Source organism: Larimichthys crocea, chromosome XVIII (assembly GCF_000972845.2).
Source record: "Larimichthys crocea isolate SSNF chromosome XVIII, L_crocea_2.0, whole genome shotgun sequence".
Taxonomy (NCBI): domain Eukaryota; kingdom Metazoa; phylum Chordata; class Actinopteri; family Sciaenidae; genus Larimichthys; species Larimichthys crocea.
The window spans coordinates 12,769,080-12,782,155 of record NC_040028.1 but is presented as its reverse complement, the minus strand read 5'-3'; the positions used below and the strand labels follow the sequence as shown (position 1 = coordinate 12,782,155).

General features: G+C 42.5%; 1 protein-coding gene across 1 annotated transcript in view; it reads left to right on the top strand.

The window, feature by feature from the left end:
• The window catches only part of itgb5 (integrin, beta 5), a 50,807-nt gene extending 38,289 nt beyond the window's left edge, over positions 1-12,518 (top strand). Inside the window, exons 12-16 of the mRNA XM_027290976.1 lie at positions 2,337-2,559; positions 4,483-4,583; positions 8,341-8,460; positions 8,987-9,153; positions 9,592-12,518. Coding sequence (XP_027146777.1) covers positions 2,337-2,559; positions 4,483-4,583; positions 8,341-8,460; positions 8,987-9,153; positions 9,592-9,687 — 707 coding nt within the window. The 3' untranslated portion in view covers positions 9,688-12,518. The remainder of the gene's footprint in view (positions 1-2,336; positions 2,560-4,482; positions 4,584-8,340; positions 8,461-8,986; positions 9,154-9,591) is intronic.
• Positions 12,519-13,076: the final 558 nt, after the last annotated feature.

The following is a 13,076-nucleotide window of genomic DNA, read 5'->3' as shown; positions in this document are numbered from 1 at the left end:
TGATGATTAGACAGAATGTTTCCTGTTGATTTCGAGAAGTCTCTGTGACCTCTTTGAGGATCTGGGTTTAATCAGACACTGTGTTTTTCTTCCTCACTGGGTCTGAGGTCGAGTAGCAGCATAATCTGATTGTTCTCATCCCTTGTTGGGTGCACGTTGGACAGAAGGAGCAGCCACTCCTAGACAGACAGCAGTGATTTCATTTGTTAGTGACCCATTTTCTCCTCAGTCTTCACTCCTCTATAAGATCATGATTCTGTCTTCACTGTGTTTCCATTTCAGCTGCTTGAAAAGCAGAGAGCAACTTCTTTCATGCCTTAGAATCATTTTTAGGGATGTACCCGACAGCTATAGGTTTCTGGGTCTGCTCCAGGATCTGTTCCCTGTTGGACGTGCCTGGAACACTTCCAAAGAAAGGAAGGTGCTCAGGGGGCATCAGATGCCCGAACCACCTCAGTTAGCTCCTTTTGACGTAACTCTCACCCTTTCTCTCACCTGTTGTCTCCAAATGGCCTCAGTGCTCATTCTGCACCTACCTCTGGGGACTGAAATGTTCCTGACTCAATTCCCAACAATGATTTGAATCTTTGACTTTCAGCCCTGATAACTTAATCTGATCGTAGTGACTCCCAACCAAACTCAAACACATGATGCAGTGCTGCAACCAACAGTTATTTTCAGAAACTACTGAATAATTCCCATCACAAGTTCCTAAAGAGAGAGAAGGTGACGTCTTTTTGTTTTTGTCCAACCAACAGTCGGAACCCAAATTTAGTTTACTATGACATAGTACAAAGAAAAGCAGCAAATCCTCACAGTTACAAATCTGGAACCAGCAATAAGGGGTTGCTCCGGGCTCTGTAATGAAGCCACATGCTGCTTTTACAACAGTTCTGATCCAGCTGGGAATGCTGTTACAACAGTTTGTCCCTACAGGATCATCACCAGCCACCTTTTCTTGGGGTCTCTAGATTAGTCGCTGTACGTTGCATGTCTGACACATCACAGTTCTGATGTTTTGTCCTGCATATTTCTTCTGATACACATTATGAATTCTTGGATTCGAGCTGCCTTAAGCCCGTCTTGATGAAGTGTTGCCAGCTCCTTTATGTCAACTCTGAGGTAGCGGTCTAATGAATGTGGTCTTTGTGGAGGGACTTTGACCAACCAGTGTGAAATAAGCTTGTCAAGTAGAGCTTCCCTGATTACAGCTGCTGTCCTCCCGCCATCAAGGGTTCCTCTTGTCTCCGAGCGGCCTGTGGCAGAGGGAGAGCGCTCGCAAAGATGAACCGAGACGAATCAGAGCTTCAACATGACCCAGTGGGACACAGCGCTCTCCCTAAAAGGCCTGCCTTCTGTTGGAGTCGTTCCTGTGCAGATAACAAGCTAATGAGCGTGCTACAAAAGGGGGCAGTTTGCTCAGAGCTGGTAGTGGATGTGGATTAGGTCAGCACTGTAAAGCTCCAGCTGCTCCAGCTGTTCACTGGTCTAAAGGTTCTCTCAGGAAGAGGAAACTGGGAGCTAGACTGCGTGTGAGAATGTGTCCACATTATGTCATACTGTCTTTAAAGAAACAAAACTCACTGCTACAAAAACCCAAAGTCCCGATAGACTTCAGACGATCACAGCTCAGACCACACACTCTGATACACACTATATGTTCTTGTCTTAAGTATTTGAACAGTCTTGTCCTGTTAGGCTCCTTAGTTCCAGTTAAAACACATAATAACATTACATAACATCATATCACAACATCTTTGTGCACAAAGACAGGTCCATAAACAAATGGGCTCCCCACTTCGATGTTGAAGAATTTGACTGCACAGAGCCCTGACCTCAAACTCATCCAATCTTTAGGGTCTATCATAACATTGATTGCCAGCCAGTGTCTGGCCTCCAAAATGGAACATTTGTCTTCCTTTATCTCGCACATGCTCTCAACAGACCTTCTGTTGTTCTTAAAGAAGAAAATCTGCTCTCTGTTGTCCTAATTTATGGAAGTTCACAAGCACCAGGAGAGTTTGTGAACTGTTACATCACTGCCCCGTTCTCTGCTACATAAAACAGAGGAACAAAATGGAAAAGTTGGAGTTGTTGTGGTGATTGTTCACACATTTTGGCCATTGTAGTGTAACCCTTTACACAGTGCTTGTGTGTGTTTGTGGTGGAGAATCTTCTGGCTCTGATTCAAACTTTTATAACGGAGCCAGTATCAGGCAGCCACCCCCTGGTGTTATCACATGATGTGCTTGTAAATTTTGTGAATGCACAGTTATTTCAAATATTGTTTCTCCAATGGTGGTAGGTGACCTCCTCATTGTTCTTCTGTTTTCCAGGTCATGGAGAGTGTCACTGTGGGGAGTGTAAATGCCACGCTGGTTACATTGGCGACAACTGTAACTGCTCCATGGAGACGTCGTCCTGTATTTCGGGTGACGGGAGGATGTGCCACGGGCGTGGAAACTGCGTGTGCGGCCGCTGTCAGTGTACTGAGCCAGGGGCATTTGGAGACACGTGTGAAAAATGCCCCACCTGCCCCGACGCCTGTGGCACTAAAAGGTAAATCTACATCAGGAACACACTACACACCAGGCAAAACAACCAAGAGCACTCCTGTCATTTGATGGAGTAAGAGTGTGTGTTCATTATGGGACTGAAGGTGGAAAATAGAAACAAGGTGCAGCAGTTTGGCCTCAGGAATCCGCTTCAGTGATGAGACGCAGTCTGCCACACAGGGATGAGGTCAAACCATCACACGTGAGGTCCAAACACCTCACATAACTCACTCACTTATGGACTTATCTGAGCTTTGATGAAGAAGTCATTAGACAGTTGTCCGAATAACTCTCATTCCATTTGTGACCCTTAGAAATGAAAGTGTTGCCCTGTGGTTTGAACTTGCATCAGTCAGTGTGGCAGCTCGGGCTTTGAGGTTAAACAGCTGTCAGATGTCTAGTGAAGAGAAGGACAGAACAACCTGCCCCGTCCTCTCGTCAGGACTCCTTACATACACATGGCTCCTGTTTTCCAGGGCAGCCTTGATCTTTATGGTGCAACCTTTGACCAGACATTACTGCTTCCTCAGCTGTATGCTCGAGCTGTCTGACCAGTTCAGTTTAGGAAAGATGAAATGAAGCTGAGCAGAGCGATGCAGAGGCATGTACACAGCGCAGAGGTGGAGGTTTGTTACCTTAGTGTGTTTAATTAGCAGAAAAGACGAATTTTAATTCAGTTTGATTCAAACAAATCAACTTGCTCCCCCAGTCTAGTCTAAGCCGCAACCTCTGTTGCTGTGAAGTACCGAGAACTGCAGTTCCCCAAACATCCACTTGAGACAGGCTGCAGAAGTGAGTCAGTCTCCATAAGTCCCCATGTCCAAATGTCCAACTTCACAGCAGAAATAAACATGTTTACAGCCTGGTACAAAAAACAGTTTTGGTCTCTGTAGCTAATTTCCCCGTTCATGACAACTGTACTGAGGGTGAATTTATATATAACTCACCTGTTCACATTATATTAAGACTTAAAGTTATGCAGGATTAACAGCTGGTAACAGGTAGCTTGTTTAAGAAACCAGTGCAATGCTCCCTATTTGGATCAGTCAGGAGGCAACAGAGGCAGGAGCCTCCACACTGAGCTTTACAGCAGCTCTTCACAAACCTGTGGGTGAAGTCGTGGATGCTACGTCCAGGCTTTATTTTGGGGCTCATGTGAGCTTTGAATAGGAACTGCTGTGTGTATGTATACAGCGCCTTTCTGATCTACCGACCACTCAAAGTGCTTTTCCAAATCCATTTAGCATTTGTTTACTTTTTCAGACATCCAGACAGGTTTATGATGTGTAATGTTTCATGTGTCCTGCAGAATGTGGCGCCACAGTGCACATAAATTCAAACAAGTAAAGTAGTTTAAACAGTTTAAACACAAGTAGATGCATCACAGCTTTTTGCTGCTTTGTGTGTTTCTCAGTTGTCAGTTTATTAGAAACACTCAAACTAACAGTCTAACACAGTGCACTGACTCACAAAGTGTTTCAGAGAGGCGTTGATTCAGCTGATCATGTGTCAAGTGTTTCTGTTGTTCGGCCTGCCCTCGTTCATGTGGGTGGACACAGTAATGGACCCTGCCTGTGCTAATAATGAAATCCGTATGCAGGTCTTAACAAACTCGCTGCGTCTGTGAAATGTCAGGCGTTTGTTCCAGCGTTGTTAGCTGATGCACACTCCAACGTTAGTAAGTGAACACAGCCGCTGCGCCGTGTTTGTTTTGTGTTTGCTGCACGGTTGGCCCACTGCTCAGTGTGCAGCAGAGAAAGTTCCAGTGTTTGAGGAGCGCAGTGGGACATTTCTTACAGCTGACATACTCTGAGTAAAAATAACAAGCAGCAGACTCTGTGCTCTGTGAGTGCTTCGTATGTCACGGATAAAGAAGAAGAAGAACCCTTTTATAGATTTGAGCAGAAGTTTTGCTTCTCTTTTTCAGAGAGTGCATCGAGTGCCGGCTTTTCAACTCCGGACGGCTCGCAGACAACCAGACCTGCCAGCGCCTGTGCAAAGATGAAATCATCACTGTGGAGACCCTCAGTGAGCAAACACACACTCTTACATACACCCACTATATACACACACACACACACACACACACGGACCAGCTAGCTGTCAGAGAAAAGTATTCACATGTGTGGCATCTGCAACAGTTTCACTTTTCACATTACATATCTCATCCACTGTCACTTTTTATGAGGCATTTGGTGTTGTTATGATGTACAGTAAGTCATCCTCTCATTTCACTGTCATGTTGTCTGATGGGATAAAGAACAAACATCTATAAGATAACAAGAAATGACTGAACGTGTAACAAGGTAACATGTTACTGACCTGTAAAAAAAAAATCCTGTTACTTTACATTATATACACACTTTATTATTCAATATATTATCAAATAATATGCTATAATATATTGAATTAAAATTCCATTGGCCCTTTAGCATGCAACACAACTGTGAGTGGGAGGGAATAACACAACAAGTTTATAAGGTTGGTGATGAGATCCCAGAGCTCCTTCTTCCATCTCAGTGTTCATTTATCAGCCAGATGCTGGTAAAACATGCTGACTGGTAGCTTTGCTTCACTCACCAGCCAAAACAACAGTCTATTGACAGCTGGTAAAACAATCACCAGCCGTTTGGCCAAAATGTTTTATTTTGCACTCAAAGTGGTCAAAGTATTAAATTAACCGTCAGCTATCTTCATGATTCTGTTTTTTTTCATCAACATTTTCATTTTCTCTTTCCAGCTGTCAACAGTTGTACACATTGTAGACGAGTTATATGCAAATAACACAACATAAATATCCACTTCAAATTCAATGAAATCTTAAATTAAGTATACATATTCAAGCATTCACACATACAACCAAACCCAGATCATAACTGTCTGCTCCATAGTATAATATTGCATAGAAACAAACAGTACTTACTCTAAAAAGCCCCTCCAGTCTGCATGTCAAAGTGTTCTTGGGCAAGACACTGAACCCCAAATTACTCCTGAAGGCTGTGCCATCAGTGTGTGAATGTGTATGAATGGGTGAATGAGATATGTACTGTAAAGTGCTTTGAGTGGTCAGAAGACCAGAAAGGAGATATATAAGTACAGTCCATTTACCATTATACTGACCCGTAGAAAATCCTGTTACTTCCATCACATCTACACTTTGCTCATTGGCACTTCAGTATTCTCGGCCATTTGGCCGCTGGACAAAACAGGTTTTTTTGCACTCAGTTGGACAAACTGTTAAATTAACTGTTAACTGTTTAGTCCTGTCATCATTCTGAGTCATTTTCTGAGGAAAATGTCAAAATTTCCCTGATGTCAGCTTCAGTAGAAATATGTTTTTAGCCCTCTGTGACCGTAAACTGACTATCACTGGGCATTTGAGGACAGCACTTTGGACTTTAGGAAACTCTTGCAACATTTTCAGACATGTCATGAACCAAATGACTAACTGATTAATCAAGAAAATGATCAGTTGTTGGCTACAGCCCTACTTACTTCTACTAAAGTTACTTCGGACATCAGCTTGGATGTGATATTATGTGTCTAGAGCAGAATCACACAAAGCAGCAAACTCCACAAACAATCTGCGAACGTGCTCAGTGAGGAACCAGCCTTTGTTCAACTTTTAAAAAGAACATTGTCATGGATCATGTAAGAATTCCTGCTGAGCGGGAAACACTGGCTTTTTGTTAAGAGTTCTCTGATGCCCTGAGTGGATTGACATTGTGGGTCTCACAAAGGACAGTTTGGGGAATGCAAAACTTTTGAGAGTTATGTTACCAAGCAGGCCCCACTGTAGACTTAGGGTTGGTGTGCAGTATTCACATTGACTCTCCCCCGAGTTGCTGACGACTACGCAGTTTGACATATATATATATATATTATATATATATATATATATATATATATATAATATATATATATATATATATATATATATATATATATATATTCTATATATATATATATATGTGTGTGTGTGTGTGTCAAAGGTAAGGCACTGGCCAGTGCTTTTCACGCATTAGGGTCTATGATCTTGGTTAGGGTTAGGTTTGTTTGCCATGATGACTGATGAATCTAGGGTGTATAGATGCAGTTTTTCAGATAAAAGTTTAGGGATTGTTTAGTTGTAGAAAACAGTTTATGTTGCAGTAGGTGGAGGAGTTGCTTGTAGTCTGTCAGATATTCTGAGTTCTTCGACATGATTATCACGTGGACTTTCACTGGGCTGCCCAAGAGAAGGGGGTGAAAAAAAGAGAGGGGTTAGGGTTGGATTATTATCTCAGTGCGGCCGTTCAGTTTAGGCAAGAAGCCAGAGTGGTTCAGGTTAGGATAACTGTCTGGGCGTTATGTTGAGGATATCCATTGTACAGAAGTGGGTATATAGACAAGATGTTAAGATCTATGATTAGCCAAAGACTAGGCAATTCAGGTGAGACATGGAGCCTAAGTACTTAGGGTTAGGATACCCTTATGGGAAGGTGTTAGAATAAGGAATATCTAAGGTCCAAAGGCAGACATGTGGATGAGGTGTTATGGATTAGGCCAGAGACTCACCAGTTAGGGTTAGGCATGGAGCCTCAGGGGTTTGGGTTTGGGTTCGTTGATACCCGTTAGCTTGTTGATGTTCAACATGTTGTTTAAGACCTCGCACACCTCTGTGATCAGGAATGAAAGCACAGCGCGAGCACTGGCCGTTCGTGTCCTGATGTGTGTTATATGTGGCAGGTGGCAGTCTGGGCCTCTCGGCTCCACGCACACCTTCAGTCAACACAGCAGGAAACAACCACCCACACCTCCACCCCCCTCATTCAGTTCAAAGAGTTCAATCCAGTCGAGGATAAAGTTCTTCCCTCTTTAAAGGGAGAATCCAACCACTAAACAAACATGGACCTGCTGCAGAGCTCTGCCTCTCCTGTGTCATTTCAAAAAGCAGGAAGCTGCACTTTGAGTCCCGCTGTATCTGTAAAGCTTTTTTTTTACGTCCCTCACAGCCCGGAGGGAAACAGTCGGGAGATGTTTAGGAATGTATTAATAAGCACTCGGTGATTTATGGCCTCCATGGCTCTGCTGTGCAGCACAGAGGAGAAAGACGAGCCCAGCGCTCGTGTGTTTAGTTTTAGAGACTATTATAAGAGCATTCCGTATTGGCCCAGCATGGCCCTGGCCCAGATCCGACATGTTTCATAGCATTCCCTACTAGTTCAGCCATCTGACTGGCCTTAATGGACTCCACATGTACATTCCAGATACTTTGTGCATGAAATAGAGAGAGGAGGAGGAGGGGGCGGACCATGGCAGTGTGACCTCACCCTCCTTGAGACTTTTTTGGGTGATGAAGATTGACTGAAAATCAGGGCACCCAGAATAATAGCATCCGGATCACAGCTGTGATTTCACAGCAAAGAAACTCTTGCGATGTGATGATCGATGAACTCTTTGCTCTTCAGTTGTTCCTTCCCTTTGTCTCTCTGTGTTCTGAATCTGAATCCAAACCTTGATGGATAATAAAGTTATGGTTATGTTGTGATTATGTTACCATCTTCAAAACAAAGAGGGCCAGATCCTCCAGAATGAAGAAGAAAACTGACAAAAGCAGAGAAATGACTGTCCGTTTGGAAGAATGCTTCACAAAAACTTGAGTTTTCAGAATTTGTGAGGTTTCCAACAGCTCTTTTTTTTAGTTTTCAGCCTCTCCTCTTTCCATTTTGTGATTAAATGCTGCATAAACAGATGCACATAAAGATGATTGTAACATAACCGTCTGTCTGTCCTTGCCTCTCAGAAACAGACGACCCCGGCGCTGTGCTCTGTCTCTACAAGACAGACAACGACTGTGTTATGAAGTTCACGTATTCTGAGCACGCCAGCGGAACATCCATCCTCACAGCTCTGAAAGAGCCAGGTCAGTGCTCCAAACAACAACCACACATGAGCTACTCTGTCCTGTTAACACACTGATTCGATCAGAGTTTGTTAGATTGTATTATGTAGCATTAAGTAACAACTTTTCATGAAAGTCTTTGTGGTGCGCCTGTCAGCTCACAGCACAGACTAAGACCGACTGAAACTGCGTCTACACAAATGAATGAATTGCAAGTGCAGTGTCAAGTGGAAGGCGGTTGGCAAGTGCAGCTGCTGTTGTGGTTGATGTAGGTGCAACAGCTCAAAGTGCAAACAGACTGGGTGGAGTGACATCATAAATCAGAGGTCGTGGTGATTAATGAATAAGCTCTCAGCTAATTACATTGCTGCTCATAAACAGTGATGCATGACGACAACAACTCATGTTGTTGTATTTTCTTAACAGTTAATTATTCCCAATTCCATTTTTCTCATGAACACAAGCATTAACGCCTCTCTCTGAGTGAGCCTCCCTCCTGTCTGTGCATTTATAACTCCACATCCACACTGTCTTTGTCCCACGTCAGAGTGCGGTGGTGGGACGGATGCTCTCACGGTGCTGCTCGCCGTGGTCGGCAGCATCCTGCTGGTGGGAGTGGTGCTGCTCGCCGTCTGGAAGTTGGTCATCACCGTTCACGACCGCCGAGAGTTTGCACGCTTCCAGAGCGCGCGCTCGCGAGCCCGATACGAGATGGTAAAGACGAACCCTCCACCCCCCCACCTTCACCCTCACCAGTCTGGTGGAGCTTACCGTTTGTGCTCAAACTAGACTTGTTTTCACGTTAGTCAAAAATGTGTGGATCAAAAATACGAAGCTCAGAGTCAAATTCAATAAATCACCACAAATTACAGACTTGAGTCTGTGATCTGTGTCTCTGGTGCATAGATATTGTGAGAGGGAGTTCTGAAGAAGCCTCTTAAAAATCCAGAAACAAAACAATGCATCGTAAAGCAAACTAAATCAAAACCAAAAGAGACTTTTACATCGACATTAAGAGACAAAGACATCTAATGATGATAAATCAGTTGTTTTGGACTATATAATGTGTAATAATTATATATTTTATCTTTGAGACCCTGAAGTTCCTCTGCTGCAGTTTAAAGCTCATCTTGTCTTCCTTTCTGCTCGCAGGCCTCCAACCCTCTGTATAAGCAGCCCGTCTCTACACACTTTGTGGAAACAGATTTCAACATGTATGGGAAGTCTTACAACGGAGGGGTCCACTGATTCCTCAGCAGAGGGCACGGCAGGACCGGTCCAACAAACAGATCCCTGGAGGATGGAGGGGGGTGGGGTGGGGTACAAGGACTTGAACACACTCATCCCTCTGCACGGGTAACAGACGTGAAACGAACTAGACTGTGTCCGAGAGGAGAATCTGTGGCCTTTTTATCTTTACGGAGGAGATTCAAGCCTACCACAGAGACAGGATGTGAATTTATTTTTTTTTCTTCATCTGTGTTTCATCGGCAGCAGCAGCAGCAGGCGGTCGGCGGAGGAGCAACGAATCATGAACTCCTTGTTCTGGTTTAGAAAGAGAGAGTAGAGTTAGCTGTGTGTTTGTTTGCAGTTACACAAAATAAACAGACTCTCTGATGAAAACCATAACTCTCCCCACATAAAACCACACATCCATCCTTTGTACAGAGCAGACAGCAGCACACGTCGGCTTATATTTGTATTTTTATTTTTATAAACACTAAAAATGCCTTTTTTAGTCTAAACTATGCACCCGAAAGAGCTCTGAACAGTTTGAATATCACTTTGCATCAAATAACAGAATCAGATGTACAGGATTATTAAAAAGCACATGTTTCTGAAGGTGCACATGAAGATGTTGTGGTACTACTAACATTTACTAAGCAATAGACTTCTTACCTTCAGTTTGCACAGAGAATATTAAGAGTCAAGTCTCTGAAGATTTCAATTTTCTTTTGTGTTGTGTATGTGTTTGTGTATGCTCCAGTTGCACTCCCTATCTTCATCTTAGTTGCAGGGTACCAACTAACCCCCCTCAGCCTGAGCCCTTAAAGCAGAAGGACGGTGTTATTAATGTTTTTGGACAAATCTCAACAAAAGACCAAAACCAACAATGTGGAAGTCTTTCAGTCTGTCTCAATGCTTTCAGACACAAATAACATTTGTTTTTGCTGAAGATAATTTTTTAAGTCTCTAAATCTCCTAAAACAGCGGAGTTCTCTGGTTTGTAGCAAACATTCCTTTGTCAGTTTCAGCTTTAGGATTTGTTTCTGTTTCCTCTCATTGTAAAATGAAGATCTTTGAATGTTTGGACAGCTGATCAGACGAAACAAACAATCTGTAGACATTACCTTGCGCATTAGGAAGCTGTGGGAGGTGTATTCTCTAAATGAATGGAGAAAATAATAGGTAGATTTAACTGTAATGAAAATCATTGCTATGTGCAACATGTGGCTCATTTGTGCGATTTTGAAACAAATGGAGCTCTGTACGGAAGCCCGAAGAGGCAAATAAGAAAATATCTGGTGATCTATTTTCTCATTTTCATCTAAGTCTGATCTAAATATTTTTTTTCTCCTGTATTTCATGAACTCAGGACAGGAAAAAAAAATATTTTGGCAGCTGTAAAACATTGTTTTTGTCAGGATCATGTTTATTGATGTCATACGTATTTTGGCCACAAGAGGCTGATTTGCACCACAACCCCATGTTCTAAAACTAAAGAGATCAAGACTATTAAAGTTTTCTTCCAGGTTTAATTTCATGAATCTTTTTTGTGTTTAGGATAGAGTAATTAAAAACCTATTTTTTAAAAAATGAACTGTCTAAAATTGTGTCTAAAAATGATTTTTGTATCTTTTTTTCTTTGGAGGCAGCTTGATGGTGCAGTGATTAGCAAAGTTTGCATAGTGTGTGTTCTCTCGGGTACTCCATGTAGGGAAACTGGTGACTGTAAATCGCGTCACAAGTCTGAATATGATCGTGACTGATCGTTTGTCTCTACGTGTCAGCTCTGTGATGAATTGACGTGTGCCCCTCCTCTCGCCCAATGTCAGTTGGGATTGGGGCCATCCCTCTGCCACCCTGAAAAGGATAACAAATTAAAAATGAATGGGTGAAATTAATAAATAAATGTTCTTAAGTCATAAACACATAAACAATTTGGATTAGACTTTAAAAAATGGTTCAGTAGAATTTTTTTTTTTTTTTTTTTTTTTTTTTTTTTTCACTTGACTCTGGGCTTCCGTAGCTCCATGCCTCAGAGGAGTGCGATATATCAAGCTTTGAATACTCAAATGTGTGTGTGTTGGAGCGTTCATTGTTGGTTTTGGTCTTTCGGTTGGATCTGTCTGCAGTATAATGTATTATAATATGAAATATCACCAGAATTCAGAGATGACGTCACATAATAAACACTGCCTATCCAGCACTGTGTTCACTGCCTTAACACGTCCTCATATGATAAAGCAGACTTGTCACAGTCTGATGATTAGTTTTGGGCATACTGGCTGCTACATTATGAAGTCCCTGTGATGCTGGGTCCACCCTGTCTGCACAGGGAGAGGGTGGAAACTTTGAGACATCTCAGAGGAGAAGTGTCCGATGTCATAAATCTCCCATCGGTGTTCCCACAGGAAGAGGTGGAGTCTGAACTGTCACAGGGAAATTCGACAGTGAGAAGATGGGTCGAGCGTGGGCGGTCTGTGGCCTTTTTTATTCTGTGACGGTCGCATGGTAAAAGTGGCGTGGGACGTGGAGTTTGTATGTGCAGGAGTGTGTTTGAGTGAAAAGAGTGTGTGCAGATAATCCATGGGTTTGTATGCTCATACGGTGCCAAATGAAATGAAATGTTTTCAGTTGGGGAGTTTTGACTTTGCTTGGCTGCGTGTCTCGGCACAGTTTATTAAACTCTCATACCCCACACGTCTATTTAGCTCACACATAAATCTCTAGCATAAAAAGTTCTTTCTGTACAGTTTTCACATGGACCAACAGTCCACAGATGGACTCACACCACTACATGTTTATGTAACGCTGCACACACAGCAAGAACAATAAATTTGCTTATGTCAAAAGCCGGTGAGTGTGTTGTGTGTTCGTATTTACAAGGAGTGGCATTGATCTGAGGGTCTAATTTTAAACATCACACGTGACTCTGCCTGTCTGAGTGTGCATACACACACTTCAAAGTTAGTCAAACATCTGTTTGCACCGCTAACCATCTCTTACATGTTTGATGTGTGATCGCACAGACAGAGCGGCTCGTCTGATGCTGTAATTTACACCTCCCTGGTTAGACCCCTCCCAGATATGATGATCGTTATGACACAAAGGTTTTTACAAAACGACTGTATAATTACATATTCAGTAACATATCGCTTTGTCATTTTCAAATACTGTACCTCCATGGGACCATTACTTGGTCAGAGGATGTATTCTGAGCAAATGAAGCTGTATCTCAGTCAGTATGGTACTTTGATTTATGAATTTGTTGTTGTACATGTAGAATTCACATACACAAATATCTGAGTTTAGTGATTTTTGTACACATTGACAAATCTATTTACACACGTTTGAAAGGACAATAAAGAATCTACATATCTAACTTTCCACACACATTTGGAAATAATATTACT